This window comes from Lithobates pipiens, unplaced genomic scaffold (genome assembly GCF_037356315.1).
Source record: "Lithobates pipiens isolate NorthernLeopardFrog02 unplaced genomic scaffold, aLitPip1_a1.2 Scaffold_8, whole genome shotgun sequence".
In the NCBI taxonomy this organism is placed as follows: domain Eukaryota; kingdom Metazoa; phylum Chordata; class Amphibia; order Anura; family Ranidae; genus Lithobates; species Lithobates pipiens.
In genome coordinates, this window is record NW_027507903.1 from 277728294 (window position 1) to 277751165 (window position 22872).

The window sequence follows — 22872 nt, forward strand, 5'->3', positions numbered from 1 at the left end:
GCATTACAACTACTTTTCTGAACATATTATGAGACATTATGGCTATTGCTTGAAGAAAAGCCATGTGTGGATTTTAACCACTTGCAGACCGGACCATTTTGCTGGTCAAAGACCAGACCACTTTTTGCGATTCGGCACTGCGTCGCTTTAACTGACAATTGTGCGGTCGTGCGACGTGGCTCCCAAACAAAATTGATGTTCTTTTTTTCCCACAACTAGAGCTTTCTTTTGGTGGTATTTGATCACCCCTGCGGTTTTTATTTTTTGCGCTATAAACAAAAATAGAGCGACAATTTTGAAAAAAACGCATTATTTTTTACTTTTTGTTATAATAAATATCCCCCAAAAATATATAAAAAAACATTTTTTTCCCTCAGTTTAGGCCGATACGTATTCTTCTACATATTTTTGGTAAAAAAAATCGCAATAAGCGATTATTGATTGGTTTGCGCAAAAGTTATGGTGTTTACAAAATAGGGATAGTTTTATAGCATTTTTATTAATAATTTTTTATTATTATTTTTTTTACTAGTAATGGCGGCGATCAGCGATTTTTATTGTGACTGCGACATTGTAGGGGACCCATCGGACATTTTTGACACATTTTTGGGACCATTGTCATTTATACAGTAATCACTGCTATATAAATGCAGTGATTCCTGTGTAAATGACACTGGCAGTGAAGGGGTTAACCAGAGGGTGGCAGTGTAGGGGTTAAGTGTTCCTAGGGGTGTGTTACTAACTGTGGGGGGGTTGGGCTTTCATTTAGTGAACACTGATCTCTGCTCCAATCACATGGAGCAGAGATCAGCGTCACTAGTTGCTAGGCAGAATGGAGAAATGTTGTTTACACAGCATTTCCTCCATTCGGCCGCTCCGTGAGACGATCGCGGGGATGCCTGCGGCGATCGAGTCCGCGGGTCCCGCGACCGGACTCACGGGGGTCCCGACCAGCGCGGGAGCGCGCCACCGGCGGCGCGCTCCCGATGGCAGGGCGGCATTGAATATTGGACGTACCTGTACGCCAATATGCCTGCCCGTGCCATTCTGTCGACGTACATCATCATGCGCTGGTCGGGTAATAAGGACCATTTTGGAGGAGTTCTACTATGACTCAGCCATTACAGATTTTTATTGAGTGCACTTTTATTAATTGTTTGCTAAATAATATACATATTTTTTTTCAAATAAGCCGACATTAGGATGAAATGCCTTTTTGGAAGACAGAAGGTAGAAACGATGCACACCAGAACCCAGCCACTATATAGAAAGATAAAGATACAGCTTTAAGGCCTGAACTCCTCCTGCCTATGCTCCTCTGATGTGTTTCGCCCTGCCTATGGGGCTTATTTATATGATTATGCCCCGTATAGTGGTTGGGTTTCAGTGTGCAGCGTTGTTACCTTCTGTCTTCCGATCTGTTTCAGCTAACCTAGATGAACTTGTTTGAACATTGGCAGGGGGAAATTTTGAAGTGCTTTGAGTTCTTAAAGTTCTTTAATCACTTCAACCCCCGGAAGAATTTACCCCCTTCCTGACCAGAGCACTTTTTGCGATTCAGCACTGCATTGATTTAACTGACAATTGCGCGGGCATTCGACATAGCTCCCAAACAAAATTGATGTCCTTTTTTCCCACAAATAGAGATTTCTTTTGGTGGTATTTTGTCACCCCTGCGGTTTTTATTTTTTGCGCTATAAACAAAAAAAAGAGTGACAATTCTGAAAAAAAAAAACGCATTATTTTTTACATTTTGCTATAATAAATATCCCCCCAAAACATATAAAAAATATTTTTTTTCCTCAGTTTAGGCCGATACGTATTCTTCTACATATTTTTCTACATATTAGAAGAAAAGTATGACATTGTTTTATCATAAAAGTTTGGAAGTGCTGGTTAGACCCTTTCCTCTTTTTACCTTTCCCCTTTTTATCTTCTTTGGGGATGGAAGGGGTATAAGAAATTTATCATCTGCATCTTCTGGCATTGCTCAGACACTATGTATACCTACAAAGACATATACTGTATGTATTGTTTGTCTTTGACTTTATACTGCAATGATTGTATGTATCATATGAGCAATTCATCAATAAACAAAAAAAAAAAGTTATTTAAATACCTGTTGGAACATATCTGATTTACTGTTGATGTCTTGATTTATTTTCCTTTGCGTGCCCCAGGAGCCTAGATCTTAGGGTATTCAATGTACAAAAATAGACTTTCAACTGCAAAAAACAGAGCACCGTCCATCCCCTATAATTTCAGATTATATTGGTAAGTGAAATTTATTGTGAAGTTAGGAGCACAGTGGAATGGGAGAGGCATACCAGACCCCAGACCTAAATTTGGGGTCTCCACATTTGTATGCTCCTGGCTCACTTAAAAATGGAAAGTCTGCTTTATTCACCCACCCGCCAAATACAAATAGATTGAATAAATTGTAAAAGGTTGGCTAAAAAATCATCTTAGCTTGTCCTATTTTCCAACACTTCTGAGACATCATGGTGCTTCTTGGTAGACTTGGGTGCTCTAAATTATGTGAAAATGCACTCCTGCAATGGGCTGGAGCACAGTCATGTGTCATGTGAGTGCACAGCACGTGCTGAAGGCATGGTGACCTCACCATAATCTCTTGAAAGCAACAGAACCAGAGTCAATGTATGTTTCCTTTTTAGGAAAAAAATTCATCTTAACTGGCTTTTTAAGCCATTTGGAATTGAGAAGTGGGGGTTGTGAAAAAACAAACCTTTCAAATACACCTGCGGTCCACATTAAGGCCCACTATTGTGCAAAAAGTTTCATTCTAAACAACATAATAAGGCATGATAATGTATAATGATGTGTAATGATAGAATTCAAAATATTGATTCCTTTTTTACGTACCATGTTTTTTTATATATTTTACTCTACATGTAGTCCAAGCTATCCAGCAAAAGTTACAGTGACAGAGGTTGGAACAAACTACACCAGTTTTGGAGTGTATATAAGAGTCACCTTTTATTCATATGGTTTAAATCTTCTTAAGAAAAAACAGTTGCTCCAAGCTCTTGAACACTCCTGGTAGCGATACAAGTATGAACTGCAGACAGTTTATTTACAATAGTGGTCCATGACAGGTATGCTTCAAGCATTTTACATTACACAAACACATTTTATTTATTTTCTAGAACTTTTTACAGCTGGTAAATTTTATTTTTGGTCTCAGAAATTAAAAGGAAACAATAAGATTGATTTTTATCAGATATTTTCCGATAGGCAATGTAATATAAAAAAGAAAAAATATTTTGCTATACAGTGAAAAAAATCTAGCATGAGAAAAAATAGCAAATATTTAAAAAAAATCTTAGATAGCTAAAAAAAAGGTAACAAAATAAGTAAAAGTGACAACATAGTATAGCTCAGGTAAACTGTGACATTACCCAATCTAACAGGCTTCCCTTCATTAACATACAGCCGTGAGTCAGGTCAAAGACTCTCTCCAGCCTGATTAATGATGGCAAAGTGATGTCAAATGGAGCCTGTGAAAAGAAGGAAATTATAGCTGTGAGAGAATCATTTTTCTTGTCATAGGCAAGCATCACATCCATTTTCTCACTTAAGAAGATTAATATCGCAAAGAAAAATTTTGCTGCAATACCTACCAAACGGAGAGGAGTACAGAGTGAGACTCACTAAGTAAATTTATGAAAAACAGTAAATAATTCAATTACAGAATGTGTACCATTTACAATTATGCAGGGTTTGTTTTGTAGTATTACTTTTATGAAGATATTTAGAATGGAAAATATACCTGAGTTACCGATCGAGGATCAAAAGCAGAAGAAAGCAAACACTGAGCTTCAGAACAGCATTCCAAGATCGCTGTCTGTAAACAGAAAAAAGATAATATGACTGCTTTATAAGAAACAGGGGAGCACCACTCACTTACTGTATAGATAAACATTGTACTGTATTTTGTGTTTTTTTTTTAATCCTAGTACATTACAGCTGTAGGGCTTCTCAAAAGATATTTCCCTGTTCTTTGGTTTCTGCAAAGAAAGATCCTTGGGATGGGCTTCTATTATTCTGCTGATATGCTCCCTACAGTATGAGTCTGTGTCTGTAAAACCATGATTCGGAAGGACTCTGCATAGCCCTGGTTCAGAAGAGCAATTCAAAACACATCATAACTAAAAAAAAAACAAAAAAATAAAAAAAAACAATTTTACAGCTCCCTATACATCTTTATTAAACATCAAGTGTATTTCTTGTGCATTAATATGGTGTAGCTTTTATTTTGTACAGGTAGCATCTGTATTCAAGGCTCTTTTTTCAGTTCACAGGTATTTGCTATTACATTTGATATATTTAATACTGATTTATTAAAACTAAGCTTTACTGTGAGTCTCTTAGTGAATGTAATCAATCAGCATATTAATCCCGCACCCATAGTGTTTAACAATAAGAGGACATGTAGGAGAGGGGTGGGGAGTGTCGTTTACCATTGTTTAAACGCCCATATGTGTAATTCTATAGTTATGTTGGCTGCACATGTAATAAACAGGAGGGAATGAAAAACTTACAAGGGAACTGAAACTGGAGCATGCTCATTATATGAGAACAGCCAGTCTACATTATCTCAGGCTGCAATGGGGACACAGAGAAGATGGGAGGGACAGCTTAACCCCCCTGACGGTATTCCCGAGTGTGGCTCGGGGTGAGATTTTTGTACCATTAGCAGTAACCCTGAGCCACACTCGGGATTGCATCGCTGGATCCAGAAAGAGATAACTTACCTTATCTCCGGGATCCCACGATGTATCCCCGCAGTGTACGGCAGCCGGACCTTCCGCCCGATGCACTGTGTGCCCTGGCTTCCGTTCCCTGCGAGCGTAGCGACGCAGGGAGGTGGAACCAGCGCCAAATTCAAAAAGTTAAAAACACAATCATACTGATACATTGTAATCCTATTGGATTACATTTCTAAATAAAATAAAACTGACCTTAGCTTGCCCCCATTGCTTTATCCAGTGCCCCTGCCTGCAGTTTTACTGTACTTTGTGTCTGGAAACTGCAGAGCGACCATGGCATCAAAAAAGCGCGCCTCTACCTCATAAGTGTCATATGACCTATTTGAAAACAGCGACAGCGATACAGAATCGCTTGCAGAAGTGAGTGATAGCGCGGGGAAGTTCGTCGTCAGGCACGGAAAGCGATTTTAGCGATGAGCCTGCGACTTTGCCCAGTGATGTGCGGACTTGGTGCTCAATTGACTGCGGTACGGAGCATGCAGCGCCCCCAAGATATCCATTTACTGGAACACCTGGTATCAAAGTGGATGTGGATGACAACCCATTGGCATATCTCCAACTCTTTTTGACCGATGAGGTTATAGAAAAAATTGTTATGGAGACAAATCGGTACCACGAACAACAAGCTACTACGCATCAGAGGTTTGCAAGGAGCAGAAAGTGGGAACCAGTAACCAAGGAGGACATCTGGAAGTTTCTGGGCCTCATAATTCTACAGGGAGTGGTTGGGAAACCCCTGCAGAAGTGATACTGGACCACTAAAAAATTGCTAGCAACTCCTTTTTTTGGCACCGTCAAGTTGGAGTACACATTTTTGCTTATTATGAAGTATCTGCACTTTGAGAATAATGAGGAATTCGACGAGACTTCTCATCCAGCACCAAAACTAAAAAAGATTTGGGGGCTTTACTAAATGATTCAGCAAAATTTCCAGAAGACCTATGTACCCGACAGAGACATCAGTATCGTCGAAAGTCTGATGGCCTACAAAGGAAGACTCAACTGGATACAGTTTATTGCGTCCAAGAGGGCACGTTTTGGAATAAAATCATTCGTGCTCTGTGAATCCAGCACTGGGTACATATGGAATTCCATACTTTACACCGGGAAAGGAACCAAGTTCAATGAGAGATTCGGTAACTATGGACTGGCAACCGCTTCCGTGCTTACTCTGATTGAACCGCTGCTGAATCAGGGCTACTGTGTAACCACAGACAATTTTTACAGTTCTCCAGAACTCTATGAGTTCCTTTTGCAGCATAAAACAGATGCATACGGGACCGTTAGAGCTAACCGGCGTGACTTGCCACCAACCTTTGTCAATAAAAAGCTCAAGGCAGGAGAAATAGTTGCCTGGCAAAAAGGAAAAATGATGGCACTGAGATGGCGCGACAAAAAAGACGTGTGCCTAATGAGTACCATTCACAACACCTCTACTGTCCTGGTACAAACAAAAGGTGGAAAAGACATCTTGAAGCCCCAAGTCATGATGGATTACAACCATACTATGGGAGGTGTTGACCGTGCTGACCAGGCCATGACTTTTTACCCAGCCATGAGGAAGCAACAGAAAAAATATTATAAAAAAATCTCCAGGCACGTTCTGGAGCAGTGCCTGTGGAATGCTTTCATTCTTCAAAAAAAAAATAGTGACAAGCCTGTTGTTCATGTGGACTCTGTTTGGAAAGTTGCCGAACTTATTTTCCTCAGGCACCAAACACCAACGACAGTAAACAGATCTGGCCGTCGTGCTGCTGGCGTTGTGAACCCGGAACGCCTGACTGGTCGGCACTTTATGGACCACGTTCCACCAACAGAAAAGAAGGCAGCACCCACAAGGATGTGTGTCGTTTGCTGCTCTAAGCGTGATGACACTGGAAGGAAAATTCGAAAAGAAACAAGGTTCTACTGTCCTGACTGTGATGTTGGACTGCTGTACCATGTTTTAAAATTTTCCATACCAGAGACGTTTACTGAAGCAATATGACTACCAATATTGCACCCTTGTTTGACAAAAAAAAATGTCAGTGTTTTTGATTATATTATTTACTAAAATGTATTGAATAAAAAGTATGATTATTATTTTATTATTTGTTATTATTTACAGTTATTTATTATATTATAATTTATGATTTTGTGTTTCAAACTTTATCCTACCCGGGATGTCTACTAGACTTTGGTTTAAACAGATTTCAGTGAGTTATTCCTAAGAATTGCAGGCTTACAATATAAAACGCCAAATTTCCATTCAAAATAATGGTACCGCTTTCAGCACCTAAAATCCGAAATAATCGTACCGCCAGGGAGGTTAAGGCAAAATCAACCGGGTATATTTCACTCTACACAAAACAAATTCTTTAGTGACTTTGTGAGTATGCACACTATGTTACAGTATATAACTAACGTGTCATGAGAGTTATTTATAGTGTGGGTTAAATGACACTTTAAAGTGTACAGATAATAACACAAAACAATACCTTTTCTGTATGACATGCCTTTAAAGATAGTTGCATTATATTTATCTCTGTTCATGAAGCCTCCCCAAGTCATACAGGAGATCATCTGAAAAGTGCTGACGAGTAGTGATGTATGGTGATATTTATACAATCATTTGCTGGCATTTTCAACGGTTGTGTGGCAACAAATGTTTACTTTTTCACATAGACCGCTTTGCTGCCACTAGAAAACACTCTCAGGGCAACTCATATAGAGTGTATAAGACACATTGTAGAATTCTGGCAAGCCTCTGTGAGGCGAATCTTGGTGCAGGCAACAAATTCATGTACCTGTTGTAAACTGGGCGCTCACCACGTGTGAAGACCAAAGTGTTCAAACAAACACTTGGTCCTCAGTGGAGCTGAGCTTACTCCTGCAAATGCACCTCTCACACAACCAACTGGATGGAGAACTAGTGTCTCAGCTTCCCTATCAGGCTCTGCCCATTGTCAGCATCACCGGTTGCTAGGGAGCTGTAGGCTGTGAAGTTGACAGCTTGCTTAACAACCAGTGAAAGGTGGTGAGTTGGTCTTAATTACTTAAATATACCCAAAACAATCACCACAATTTATTTCTATGGGATGGCAACTGAAAGGGGAGATGTGTCAGTCTGTAGTATGTGTAAAATCCTCTACAGGTCAGCCTGGGAAGATGGACATTCGTCAGATCACTGTTCAGTGCCTACCAGAGAGCAAAGGAAAGCAGAGAAGCTGGAGTGGGTTCCACCTGTATCTCCTGTCAGCCTTGTAGGACTGAGGAGAGCTGACTATGGGATTGTAAGTACCACATGGTATCTGCTATGAAGTTAATTGTGCTACAGTGGCTGTCACTCTCATTTCTTGAATTGCATTATTCTGCTACTATCTGCCGTATCTTCATTTATCTGTTCATCTCAAAAGGAGTTGGCGTGATAGTTTGTTTTGCATAGTCAAGGAAAGTCTGTCAGCTAAATATAGAGGATACAGACAATTGCCTTACAGTCTGCTGGATAAAGAAAACTGTCTGGAAACTTAATTTCTTCAAGGAGAATCATTCTAGCAGGTCCATATACTTGTTGCATCTTTTAGTGTCTATTATCTTAACCACTTCAGCAGTTAACTTCAGTGCTGTGATAGGTTGATTGACAATTATTCATTCATGCAACATTGTACCCAAATCAATTTTATATCATTTTTTTTAAGAAAGATAGGTTGCTTTTTTGGTATTTAATAACCACTGTATTTTGTTTCACTATATAAAGGAAACAAGACCAAATGTTTTGAAAAAATGCTCCTTACTTTCTAGTAAAAATTGTAACAAATACAAATGCCAGTATGGTACTAACATTTAAAAAAATAAAAACTATTTTGGAAAGTGGACACCCCAATGTGCTTTCATTTTTTGCCACAATTTTTTGAAATGAAGATATGCTGCTACTGGGTAAAATAAATTAAAGTGTACTTAGCCTTTAAAAGTCTCTGTAGGATAAAAATGCATTGCTCTGCAATTGCAGAGTGCACAATGGCTAGATATCATGGATAAACACAAAACACTTTAAATGCTGCCTCCCCAAAACAATACCACAATTATTGGTGGTTAGTGGTACTTAAACTCGCCTAAAAAAAAAATTGGTGGTCAGTGGCATTTTAAAGTGGTTGTAGAGCCTGAAGACTTTTCATTTATTCTATGTGCTGCTCCCCCCACCCCCCCCCCCCCATACACACCTGAGCCCCCTCTCAATCCAGCAATGTGCATGAGAGCCTCGAATGTCCTAGGACACCATCTCCTCATTGACTGAGACAGCACCGGGAAACATTATCTCCCAATTCTGTCAATCACAGCTCACAGCCAATGAGCCAATGAGGTGAGAGCGGGGGGCAGGAGCGAGCTGTGCCTCTGTGTGTCTTATGGATGCATAGAGCCGGGCTCAGGAGCAAGCATACACCAGCGCCCTCATAGCAAGTGGCTTGCAATTGGGGGCACTAGTCAAGGGGGAGGGGCCAGGAATGTTGGCAGGGGACCCGAGAAGAGGAGGATCGGGGGTGCTCTGTGCAAAATTAGTGCACAAAGCAGGTAAGTATGACATTTTTTTTTTTTTTTTTTTTTATAAAGCCAAATCTTTAATATCACTTTACATTGTTGACATCATCAGGGGCATTTGTTTTTGTTTTTTTAGATTTATCATGAAATATTAAATTTATGAATACCACCACATTATGGTTTGGCACTGAATCACTAGAATGGTTATGCTTTGTATTTTATTATCATTCTTAACATAATATGTACACATTGGTTTACAAGTTTTTGCACTATTCAGATTTTTTGCTTCTGTAAAGCAGCACTTATTACATATCAGAAATCTGTAGTGCACTCTGTAGAGCCTTTCTGGCAAAGATTGGGCAGAGAGTTGAGTCTGGCAGGTGCTCATTTATTTGTCTGATGTAAATCAATTCAACCCACTGGTTGATTGAAAAAAAAACGGAACATGTATACCCTGCTATATGCAAGTAGCGAGATACAATCCCTCTTTGCCTACAGTCACAAAAAGTTTCATTATTTGATGGAGTAGAGACTACAGTAATAATCTCATTTGACTTCGTAAGTCCATAAATTGTTTCTACACCAGTGGTGACTACAAGCCAAATTTTCTGGCACCTTCAAGAAGGTGTAGCACAAAAAAGAGAGAGAAATTACCTGTCCAGCTATATCGTCTGAGTGGATAAGATCAAAGGATTAATTCATGAACCACTGACAGAGTTTGACTTGGTCAACCATCCGGTAGTCTTGACATTTCTGTTAAGAAGCTCTTGAAACTCTCCTACTTATCATGAATTATTAAAAAAAAAGGAAGCTTTGTTGGGGGAGGAATTTCTCACTAGTATAAAGACAACTCCATAATAAGATAAAATTGTATTATCTTCTGCTCAGGTGGGAGAGATATTTCCTGAGGAAGAGGAAGATTTTTTTTTTTTTTTCGAATCAGACTTTGAAACCTCAGGGGAAATCAAACATCAGGTGCAATCCGATTCTGAGATGCAAAATTTACTGACCCAAGCAGTTCAGGCTCAGGCAGGTCGGGCTTAGGTTGGAATGCAACAATTTCCCACTGATTTTCAATAGACAGTGGTTTTAAGTGGTTCAGGCTCAAGCCGGCATACAACAATCTCTCACTGATGTTCAGAAGGCTGTGATTTCCCTGGCCTCAAAAGGGAATACAACAGAACAAGCTAAATTGGTTAACACTGGGTAACCTGCTGGAAAGAGATGTTATGGCAGGGGAAAGGCTAGACGCTTCAAAGAACAATGCCAAAAAGAGACCACCCCCAGATAGTAGATTAGAGGAAATCATGAAGGTTGTGAAGGAAATGCAGTGTCAGAGGTCATCAGGAGAATTTCAAAAGGTCTTAGTGATGGAGCCAGTTGAATGTCCAGTTGCAAAGAGCTACATGAAATACATCTCAAAGAGAATCGCTACTTTTTATTCTACCACTTCTTTCAATAGTGGTGGAGAAACATTAATTGTTTCTGCCTTAAATTCACCTAAGAGGGTCAGAGACAGCAAGACAGCAGAAAAACATGACAAAGAGAATCTTGCCAAGAGAAAGCAAAAGGTGGAACAGAGGAAACCTCTTTCCTACGGAGTCACGGAGAACAGAAAACAGTGATTAGTGCAACATCAAAACACAAATCATAGAATGGTTGTCTTACACCTAATTTATGAATTTGCGGTAAATAATGAAAAATTGGTGTGGTTGGGTCACACATGGTCAGACAATTCACAGTTTTGGGTGAACGTAATCCCATAGACCTGTCCTCCTCTATTAGATCATCCAACAGTTTTTTAAAGGGACAGTGGGATAAGACAGCAAGGGCCAATACGTGGCTACATCACTTAATTGTCTTAGGGCTTCATCCCTATATAGCATTATATAGCACTGCATTGAGTACAACCAACGCTCTGTCCTTGTCAGCTGCACTTATCACTCCATTTTTGTATTTCATCCAACTCCTTTTTATGAATGTTAGATATGAAGGAATCACTATTAGCTTTAGTTTTTAACCACTGCAACTCCTTCTCTACCACCTCCTGAAAGCAGTCTACTGCGGTACTTCATGCCTGTACTGGATAAGAATAAGTATCCCCACTAACCAATGTACTGCTGGAGACACCACGAACTTCCTTATAATGTGTCTGTTTGTATAAAGTTTATTGAACCCATATGTTTTTAATCACACCCCTAGTCAATGTGCACTATTTAAGCAGTGCTAGTCATGAATAAGCCTAGTTTAGATGAAATGTGTTGACATTTTTGGCTGCCATGTGTTACCTGCCATTAAACACAAGATTGCACATTGGAGTGCTGGCGTTTCTTTACTTATCCAGATGGTGTGGATGAGGAGTCCGCTGCCTCTGGCAGACCACTGGTGATAAAGCCACATTATAATACCAGGAGGTGGAAGCACCTACTTTCATGTAGTTGGGAGAGTTATATCCTGTGCCTGGTCTTTAATGCTGTTAGTGTTAAAAGGAATCTCCCCAATGTGTACAGAGACAGCAACAAAACATACTAATACAGGTTCTCCTAATTGGTTGTCCTGATTATTAAAATATAATAAAACCTAACCCTTCCTGACTTCACCCAGAGCTAAAGAGAACATTTTGGCTTGAGCCAGACTTTAAGTTAAATTGCAGAAATGAAATGAAATGAAAGGGGTACTACATTTTTACTGTAGGTGTGCTGTTCTAAATAAGCATGGCCAATGCAAACCTGTGAGGTTCTCAATGCATATGCATCACTCTGAACATTTTGAGAAGTACACAGAAGTAAATGAAGCAGATAACAAAGTGGTTCAAGTAAAACTAAAATGATAAAGCCATACGGGGTGTAATGTTTGGTTGACGCTGATCTATAATGCAGATTACAAAGCTGCTCCATTGACTTCTCCATTGGTTTGAAGCACAGAAGGCCAATTTGTTTTCAGAATTCTCAGCACATTTAAAAGGAGAATGTACTGAACAGTACTCATGGTCTGCATATTATAAAAGGCTAAGGGAAATTACTGTGAGGTTAATCAATCTGCAAGAAAATCCTACTTAGGTTAACATTTGGATAAAGGAGCCCAGTGTTGCACTGATACAACAGAGGACTTCATAACACAACACATTACACAGGGTTTCTCAGGCTCAATAAGCAGTAAACAAATAATACAGAAATATCAACTGAGTAGAAATGTGAAAATGATATCTATTTTTATATCACTTAAATTGGAAGATTGATCAACAGAATCTAATCCTGGCAAGTGCCAACATTCTGATATGGGAGTTATGACTAACATGCAGCTGTTATACACGCTTATGACTTGTTTACATCTCTCCAGCATATATTATCCGGGTTTAGAACTGCAAAATACATGCACACACAAGGCTGCATTTACATACATTTTTTTTGGTGGGTTTGTGGCTAAGAAGGGAAGATAAGGGTGCGCACTTTAATAAAACAAATATATACACAGTGTATATACTGTATATATATATATATATATATATATATATATATATATATATATATATATATATATATATATATACACACACAGTATCTCACAAAAGTGAGTACACCCCTCACATTTTTGTAAATATTTTATTATATCTTTTCATATGACAACACTGAAGAAATTACACTTTGCTACAATGTAAATTAGTGAGTGTACAGCTTGTATAACAGTGTAAATTTGCTGTCCCCTCAAAATAACTCAACAAACAGCCATTCAAGTCTAAACCACTGGCAACAAAATTGAGAGAGGTGCCATAGAACAGGCCTCACCATGGTCGACCAAAGGAGTTGAGTGCATGTGCTCAGCGTCTTATCCAGAGGTTGTCTTTCAGAAATAGACGTATGAGTGCTACCAGCATTGCTGCAGAGGTTGATGGGGTGGGGGGGTCAGCCTGTTAGTGCTCATACCATACCCCGCATGCTGCATAAAATTGGTCTGCATGGCTGTCGTCCCAGAAGGAAGCCTCTCCTAACAATGGTGCACAAGAGAGCCCGCAAACAGTTTTCTGAAGACAATCAGACTAAGAACATGGATTACTGGAACCATGTCCTGTGGTCTAATGAGACCAAGAGAAACTTATTTGGTTAAGATGGTGTCAAGCATGTGTGGGAGGCAACCAGGTGAGGAGTACAAAGACAAGTGGGCCTTGCCTACAGTCAAACATGGTGGTTGGAGTGTCATGGTGTAGGGCGCCATGAGTGCTTCCAGAACTTGGGAGCTACAGTTCATTGAGGGAACCATGAATGCCAACATGTAGAGTGACATGCTGAAGCAGAGCATGATCCCCTCCCCTCACAGAGGGTCACAGGGCAGTATTCCACCATGATAACGACCCCAAACACACCCCCAAGACGACTACTGCCTTACTAAAGAAGCTGAGGGTAAAGGTGATGGACTGGCCTAGCATGTCTCCAGATCCTAAACCTTATTGAGCATCCTCAAATGGAAGGAGGAGGAGCGCAAGGTTTCTAAAATCCACCAGCTCCTTGATGTCGTCATGGTGGAGAAGAAGAGGACTCCAGTGGCAACCTGTGAAGCTCTGGTAAACTCCATGCCCAAGAGGGTTAAGGCAGTGCTGGAAAATAATGGTGGCCACACAAAATATTGACACTTTGGATCGAATTTGGACATTTTTACTTAGGGGTGTACTCACTTTTGTTGCCAGCGGTTTAGACATTAATGGCTGTGTGTTGAGTTATTTTGAGGGGACAGCAAATTTACACTGTTATACAAGCTGTACACTCACTACTTTACATTGTAACAAAGTGCCATTTCTTCAGTGCTGTCACATGAAAAGATATAATAAAATATTTACAAAAATGTGAGGCCGCGTACACACGCGCGGACTGTTCGCCCAACCTTGTCCGCTGAACAGTGTTTGGGCGGACAGTCCGCTCGTGTGTGGGGCTTCAGCGGACAGTTTCAGCGGACAGTTGGCCGAACAAGGTCTTACGGAAATTCCGAAAAACTGTCCGCTGAAACAAGGTTTCAGCGGACTGTTCGCTCGTGTGTAGGCTTGTTCGGCCAACTAAGTCTCGCGCATGCTCAGAAAGGATTTCCACGTCGGAAGGTTGCATTGCAGTGTATAGGACGTCGTATTTTTCGTCCCGTCGTACGTGCCGTTCACGTCATCGCGCACGGTTTCAGCAAACTGTTCGTCCGTCGTGTGTGGCCATGTCCGTCCATGCTAAGTTTGAGCGGACTGTTCGCTCAAACTGTTGGACGGACAAAGTTGTGTGTGTACGCGGCCTGAGGGTTTGCTCACTTTTGCAAGATACTATATATGCACATGCAGCTGTGCTCATGAGTTTACATACCCTGACAGAGAATATGAATGATAACACAAAAACTTTGATCAGGGTAATTTGGGTTGTTTCTGTTGCCATTATGATTTAAAAGAGTAAACACAGTTGATTGATAATAAATGGCTTCGGCCAAACACTAACCATGAGTGAAAGAAATGTTTTTGTGTTATTCATATTCTCTGAAAAATGTTCAAGAAATCATAAATTCTGCCAGGGTATGTAAAATTATGAGCACAACTGTGTGTATGTATATATATATATATATAAACACACATACGGGTCACTGTTAAAAATCATGGGGCCCAATATAGCCTACCTCAGCCTACCTGCAGAGCCCCCCTACCAAGGCCTGAGGCCAACCACCCCTTCCCCTAGACTGCAGGCATTTGGGTGTGGCAAAATTGTGTTAATAGTGGGAGGGATTTAAAATGTGTGTATTGTGGAGATACGACCCTGTGTCATGGTGTATATTGGCAGGTTACGCCTGATTTTGTTAGGCTTGCTAATTGTACACCTGTGGGCTGGCATCATAATCCTCCCAGGAAGAGAGCTCAGGGCTCAGACTTGGAGGCAGCTCCGCCTGGCAGACAGGAAGTCTGGCCTGGGAGGTCAGAAGGGTCCCAGTAGGAGGTGGCTCCAAGAGAAACAGACAGGAGGTCTCGGAGTCTAAGCCCTTGTACACACGCTCAGCCATTCCAACAGAAGGTGTCCGATCGGACCGTGTTGTCGGATAATCCGACTGTGTGTGGGCTCCATCCGACTGTTTCCGCCGGAGTATCCGACGGACCAAGTTTTCCAACTTGTCTATAAAATTTTCCGACAACATGATCCAATCGGACTTTGCCGGATCATGTGTAGAGAATTTCAATCGGACAAAGTGCCACGCATGCTCAGATAAAATTCCTAAACCAAAGATATTGGCTAGTAGCCTGAACGTAGTCCCGTCCTAACGAAATAATGTCATCACGTTAAGTACGATCGGATTTTCTGACAACTTTGTGTATGCAACAGTTTCGGACAAAATCCGTCGGACAAAATCCGTCGGACAAAATCCGACGGATTTGGTTGTCGGAATGTCCGACCGTGTGTACGGGGGCTAAGAATGCAGATGGCAGCCTGTGTGTGCAAGTCTGTAGAAGGGAAAGATGTGCCCTGCCATCGAACACCAAGAAGCTGACAGTGAGTAAGCCAGGAGGCTGAAATGTGTGTTTATACAGTGATGGTGGAACCCCCTGCGAGGGAAGATTACTGTTTGTGCGAACTTTTTCATTTCCTTTAAATAAAAGTGGGCTGCCATGCCCTAAAAACGTGACCTGGAGTGGCATGTTTCTGGAAACGGCATGCACCACTTGAATCTAATCACCCCGCATGTTTACATATGTAAAATACAGAGTGCAAGGGTTAGGAGGGGTGTAATGCATAGGCAAAGGCGTTGTAATAAGAAATGGGTTAGACCGCACCAAGATGATACTACTTAATTAATCCTATCCTGCTGCTATCGGATAGAAAAATCTCAACCTGGAATATTTTTAAAAAGACAGCGTTGTGCCCAGGTGTATGTTAAATCAATCTATCCAAAAATAAACTCAATCCTACAATCTGTCCAATAATTTTGAATGTGTTAGTGATAATAATATCTAAAGAAATGTGTAAAAAATATTGGTAATATCTAGAAAATTATAAATAAAATGATTTGTGATGTGTAACCACGTTGTAAAACACGTGATGAAGGGTGGGTAACTAAACCCATTAAACATTAACTAAATCTATAAATATATCTGAAGGATGGGTAACTAAACCCACTTAAACATTGACTAAATCTATAAATATATCTATATTAAACCAAGAAACAAAACATCCAAATCCATAAAGTATCCCAAAATATGATATAGAAAAAAATAGAAAAATATACTAAGTGTCAAAATGGGGATGAGGTGTACTCATGATGTTTTGCCACACTGCAAAAATGATCTCAGAGCGGCTGAATGTGACTAATTACAGTGAATGGGGCCACCATTTTAACGCTTCATCATTAACTGTCAAATGCCCTCTGAAAAGCAATTTACCATAGATCATTCTTCACAGGGTGACACAAGTGTACAATAATCCAAAACTACTGGGCACTTCAGGCTCTTTTAGAGAGGGGTAGATGGATAACTTAAAGAAGGGCTGCTGAGCTGCAGTTAACCAACCCCGGGCTACCTTCCTAAACTGCCAAAATACAGTTGGGCAGGGCTGTACATATGCCAACACCTTGATGCTTTGCTTCACCGTCATGGCAATTTTATCAGAGTTTGACAAACAGCATTGCGATTGTGTACAGTTGTGCAGCATTGCAGGGTTACATCAGGCAGTAAGAGTCACTATAATGCCTCCTCACTACCTGTCAAATGCCCTCTGAAAAGCAATTTAACATGAGTTGCTCTTTAAAGGGCATTGTAAAGAGTCTGCATCAATGTAAAAAAAAACTTCCCCGGGGCCACATTTGTTCAGCATGGAGCAGAGGAGGGGTTGGGGGGGGGGGGGGCAAAGAGGGAACTATCTAATGACTTTCGGGTGTAACGTACTAATCTGCATTTCCCAACAATTAAAGTCTTGGCCCAATGTAGAGGAGGCCAGGACTTCTATTTAAATTTGGAAACTGCAGCAAAGGAGATTACTGCACCTGAAAGTCATTAAATGATCCCCTTCGTGCTTGCCAGCCCCACTTGTTCAGAGTGGAAACGGGAGCAGAAAGGGGTCTATTGAATGTCTTTAGGCTGTACATGGGGTAATTGCTGCAATGTGGTCCCTGACAATTACATGAACATCCAGCCTCTTCTATGTTAATCCATAGGGATAGATTACTTCGCAGCACCCAAAAATAATTAAATAGTTCCCCCTGCCAATAACATGTTCTGTAGTTTTATTTAAAGCAGGGGTCTCAAACTGGCAGCCCCCCAGCTGTTGCAAAACTACAAGTCCCATCATGCCTCGGCCTGTGGGAGTCATGCTTATAACTGTCAGCCTTGCTCATGTAGTTTTGCAACAGCTGGAGGGCCGCCAGTTTGAGACCCCTGATTTAAAGGAATGGAGCCTCAAGAAAAAAAAAAAGTAACCATCAGACATGAGCTCTAAACGTTGTATGTGTTCTTTGTCCAATACCTGTAATTCTTGTGTGATCAGGAATGGTTTATTGTCAAGTCTCTCTTTAGCCATATGAGCAGACCTTTTCTGCTGTTCCCCAGAGACATCTCTTACAGGATTGAGAGAGAGTTCTGCCTTCTTCCTTAGAATACTTAACTTCTCTTGCAGCGAAAGGACACTAAAAAATAGAAACACACATAATCAGAAAATTCACATTATATCCTGCAAAGCTCTAACAAAACCTAAATTGGTCAATGTTTGTTGATATAAAGAATTATGCCTCTTCCATTTCATAGCAAAGGACTGGAAACAAAGAAAAAAGGCTGTTATCTTTAGAGGTTGCTAGGGGTTCTTTAAACTGTAACAAACGGACTTTCCCACATGACAGTGCCTGTGTAGTTTTGGCATGAACATCGGCAGATCCAGCATCATAGGCCCAATGGCCCAGTGGAGCCTCTTCTCTTATTTCTTTTAACAACCTTTTTTCAGTATTCTGTCCACTGATTGGCAGTGTAAGGGGTTGCTTCTCCCACTGACCACTAATATCCTATGGGTCCCACTAGGGTCCTATTTCACAGATCACTAATCAAAGGGAGTAAGTCTTTTACTGACCTCCAATATAAAAGGGCCCTTAGCCACTGACAGAAATGTGGTACAAAGGTTGAGAAAAGCTGAGCCATATAGCAAACATACATTTACTGTATATAAGAGTCCCTTTTTAAGGCTAATAAACAGCAGGATTACTACTTAAAGTGTGCGTAAACTCCCATCTCTGGCTTTTAACTATTAGGTAAGCCTATAATAAGGCTTAACTATAGGTACTGTAAATATCTCCTAAACCTGCACCGTTTAGTTGATATTTACTGTACATGCAGCTGGTGACCTCACCAGCAGGACCGTTCCTTCAGAGTCCTGTGCCGTAAGCGGCGGCTCCCATGTGCATGCGTGGGAGTGACGTCATCATGGCTCCAACCACTCACACAGCTAAAGTCTGCAAACCCAGAAGGAAGACCGGGTAAAAAGGGAAGCCTTCTCAGTGGTGACAGCGCAGAGCTGGAGGGCTTCGTTTTCAAATTATGGCTTTACCTTTACCTTACAGGCTGCAAATAAAAAAATGTAAAAATCACGCACACACAGCGGTTTACTACAGCTTTAAAGCAAAACTGCCCTGTAAACCCATTACAACCACTTTAACCTACAGGTAAGCCTGGGTTAAGGCTTACCTTTAGGTACAAGAAATATCTCCCAAACCTAAAAGGTTTAGAAGATATTTGCAGAAATAGTGGCACTGATGTCTATGGTGCATGTGCCGTAGACATCGGACGCATACGCACTGAGCATGCCGTTTCTAACGGCGATCATGCCGTTAGTTGAGGCACCAGCGACATCGGAGTGACGTCATCGTGGCTCCAGCCAGTCACAGTGCCAGAGCTGCGATACCTGGAATTCACTGCAGGATAGATGGCGGCATCAGAGGAGGTGAACGAGGGCCAATGCGGGGGCTTTGATCTCAGGTAAGTAATTCATAATGTGCTAGTGTGCTATGCATACTAGCTCATTATGCCTTTGTCTTGCAGGGTGTATTTTTTTTCAGAGGCTTTACTTCCTCTTTACAATGGAGGTTCCACTGTTTCCCCCCTCCTCTTCTACTTCTGCCACTTTTTTTTTTTCATTTGAGGGGGTAACTATATCTGGAAGGTACCCACTCCCACTTTCGCTGGCATCACCTAGGTAAACCCGGCAGAAGTTCTCCTCCCCACTCGCCCTGCTTGCAATCTTCTGGGGCAGGTCGCAGGGGGCTGCGTGTCTATTTACTAAGTGCAGCACGGCTTACGTATGCGCAGCAAGGAACCTGCTGTGAAGCCACAGGGTGTCACAGTCAACCTCCCACAGTAAACATAACTTACCTGGACCGGTAAGTGTCTTTTAATTAATTTGTAGCTGTAGACTTTTAACCCTTCATGACCACATAACACATATATGTGGTGTCCAGGAAGTGGGCTTTAAACCTGGGTGCTGTATATATGTGTAGTGTCTAGTCTAGGATTTGTGCTGGAAACACGCTCACTAAACAATGCATTACATGGGGGGGGGGGGGGGGGGGCGTGGGGGACTTTTTGTCTCCTATGTGATGAAAAAGTTTTAGTAAAAAAAAAAAAAGAAAAGTTACACCCAATCACTGAAAATCCCAACTGACATTTTTTGAAGCCCCACCCCAACATACACACATAAAAATGTAAATTCACAGTGGGGGGAGGGGCACCTATGGATAAACACACTGATTGCCCTTCATGCATAAAATATATACACTATGTTACATATCGCCTCACCAGAGTGACTGTAGGGATGTCCCCAAGCAGTGTCATAACGAGGGGTGGGAACAGCAAACATAAATTCACCCACAACCAGAGGTGCTCTCCAACGGAAGAGTCGCCATCCGAACCAACCGCATCAGAACTTGCGGTCAACATATGCATCAGAATGCATTGACAATCAAAATGCAACTTCTATAACAAGAAGAGTGTAAATTGCAACATTACACAGCCGCCTGCAAAACTTTGTGGCCAAAGCAAGCATCAGAAGATGCGCTTACATCAACTTTGTAGAACTTTGTGAAAGTGTGAACATACAACCAAGTCACCGCCTTACACACCTGAGAGACTGACGCTTGATGTCGGAAGGCCCAAGAGGTCCCAATTGCCCTGGTGGAATGGGCCATGACAGGAAAGGGGGCACCTGCCCCTTCAAGGTGTAAGCCTAGACCACGATCTGTCTGATTCACCTGGAAATGGTGGCAGACAGATATACCCTTAGAATGGGAATGGAGGGCCACCTCTTTAGGATGTGTCGGCTTAGGACACAGAGATGGTAACACAATGTCTTCATTGAGATGGAAGGCAGAAACCACCTTCAGCAGAAAAGAAGGTTGCGGACGCAACACCACCTTATCCCTGTGGATAACCAGATAGGTCGACTTGCAAGACAAGGCCGCCAGCTCAGAAACCCTCCTGGTAGATATAATAGCCACCAGAAAGACAACTTTCTGGGAAAGAGTCACCAAGTGAATTTCCCTGATGTTCTCAAATGGCGGTTTCTGAAGCTCCAAAAGCACCAGGTTTAGATCCCACAGAGGTAGGGGTGGACGCACCGGAGGGACTACATGCCGGACCCCTTGCACAAAGGTGCTCCCCAATGAGTGAGATGCCAGGGGTCACTGGAAAAAAAACAGCCAAGGCTGATATCTGTCCCTTGATTGTGCTCAAGGCCAACTTCTGGTCCACTTCACGCTGTAAGAACAGCAGGATCCTGGACACCAAATCGGTGTGTGGACACCACTCCATCTCATCACACATGAAGCTATAAGCTTTCCACATATGATGGTATATCTTCCGAGAAGAAGATTTTTGTGCCCTCAGCATAGTGGAAATTACCGAGTCCGATAGACCTCGGTTCCTCAGCACCTGTCTTTCAACAGCCATGGCGTTAAAACCAGCGATGGTAAGGCAGGATGTAGTATCGGACCTTGTGACAGAAGGTCTTCTCGCATCGGCAACCGTCAAGGCGCATCTACCACCAGGTGTACCAAGGACGAGGAGGCCAATCTGGGGAAATCTGTATTACTGGAATACCCTTGGCCTCCACTCTGCGGAGCAGACGTGGTAATAGTTTGAGTGGAGGTAAGGCGTAAAAATCAGCCGGTACTGCTCCCATGTGGCCACTAACGCATCTGACACATCCGCCCAAGGATCTCCTGGACAAGAACCTCCGCACCTTTCGATTGAGCCTTTCGGGTGTGCCCCACCGCAGGCAAAGAAGCCTGAACACCTCCCGATGCAGTGACCATTCTACTGGGTCCAGCATCTGGCGACAAAGATAGTCCACCTGCCAGTTTTCTACTCCCGGGATGTATATGGCCGACAGGGCCGGTATGTGTCGCCATAAGGAGCCTGAACACCTCCTGATGCAGTGACCACTCTCCTGGGTCCAGCATCTGGAGACTTAGATAGTCTGCCTGCCATTCCCGGAGTGTATATGGCCGACAGGGCTGGTACATGCCGCTCTGCCCACCGAAGGATGTGAATGACCTCCTGTGCCGCAGCCAAGCTTCTTGTTCCTCCTTGATAGTTGACATATGCCACTGCCGTGGCGTTGTCTGACTGGATTCTGATCGGACAACCTAGTAGTCTCATCGACCATGTGGAGAGGCATAGCCTGATTGCTCTAAGCTTGAGCACACTGATCGGCAGCTGGGATTCCTCCCTCCACCAGAGACCCTGGGTCGACTGTACGCCCAGTACTCCACCCCAGCCGGTCAGGCTGGCATCCGTTGTGATCACCATCCAATGAAGAGGCAGGAACAATTTCCCAGACCGAAGGGCCGGAGATCTCAGCCACCAGAGAAGAGTGTCCCTGACTAACTGGCTCACCTGAATCTGCCGGTCCAGGGATAAGGGAGATTTGTCCTATTTTGACAATCTCTCCTTCTGCAAGACTCTGGTGTGAAATTGGGCGTACGGTACCACCTCGAAGGAGGCAACCATGAGGCCTCCTGCGGTACATCAACAGCTTCACCGTGGCTCAGGATCTGCAGCTTGTCTGAAGGGAGAAACACTCTCGCTTCCATGGAGTCCAGCAGTAGGCGTAGGTACTCCAGGCACTGGGTTGGCACTAGTACCGACTTTTTGAGGTTCAACACCCACCCAAATTCCTGTAGGGTTTTCATGGTGATCGCCACATCCTCCCTTAAGTCTGAGGCGGAAGCTGCTCTCAGAAGGAGATTGTCTAGGTAACCCACGATTGCGATCCCACATTGCTGCAACAACGCCAAAATTGGAGCAAATACCTTGGTAAAGACTCAGGGTGCTGAAGCCAGGCCAAAGGGGAGAGCCACAAACTGGTAGTGGTCTTGCCCTACTGCAAATCACAGAAACCTCTGATGCCTGAGGCATTTGGGTATGTGCAGGTACGCATCCTGGATATCCAGAGACGCCAGGGAGTCCCCCTGATGGAGTGCAGCGACTACGGAGAGAACTGATTCCATTCTGAACCTCTGTACTTTCACAAAGCAATTGAGGGCTTTGAGGTCCAGGATTGGACGTACCCCTTCCTTTTTGGGGACT

At 42.3% G+C, this 22872-nt stretch overlaps 1 protein-coding gene across 2 annotated transcripts in view; it reads right to left on the reverse strand.

Annotated features, from left to right (window-relative positions):
* Window positions 1-2970: 2970 nt before the first annotated feature.
* Window positions 2971-22872, reverse strand: part of CFAP54 (cilia and flagella associated protein 54) — a 538848-nt gene continuing 518946 nt past the window's right edge. For both annotated transcript variants that reach the window (XM_077472059.1, XM_077472058.1), the window contains exons 67-69: window positions 17771-17930; window positions 3791-3865; window positions 2971-3518 (exon numbers count right to left, since the gene is read on the reverse strand). In XM_077472059.1, the coding sequence (XP_077328185.1) occupies window positions 3399-3518; window positions 3791-3865; window positions 17771-17930 (355 nt within the window). In that variant the 3' untranslated portion in view covers window positions 2971-3398. The remainder of the gene's footprint in view (window positions 3519-3790; window positions 3866-17770; window positions 17931-22872) is intronic.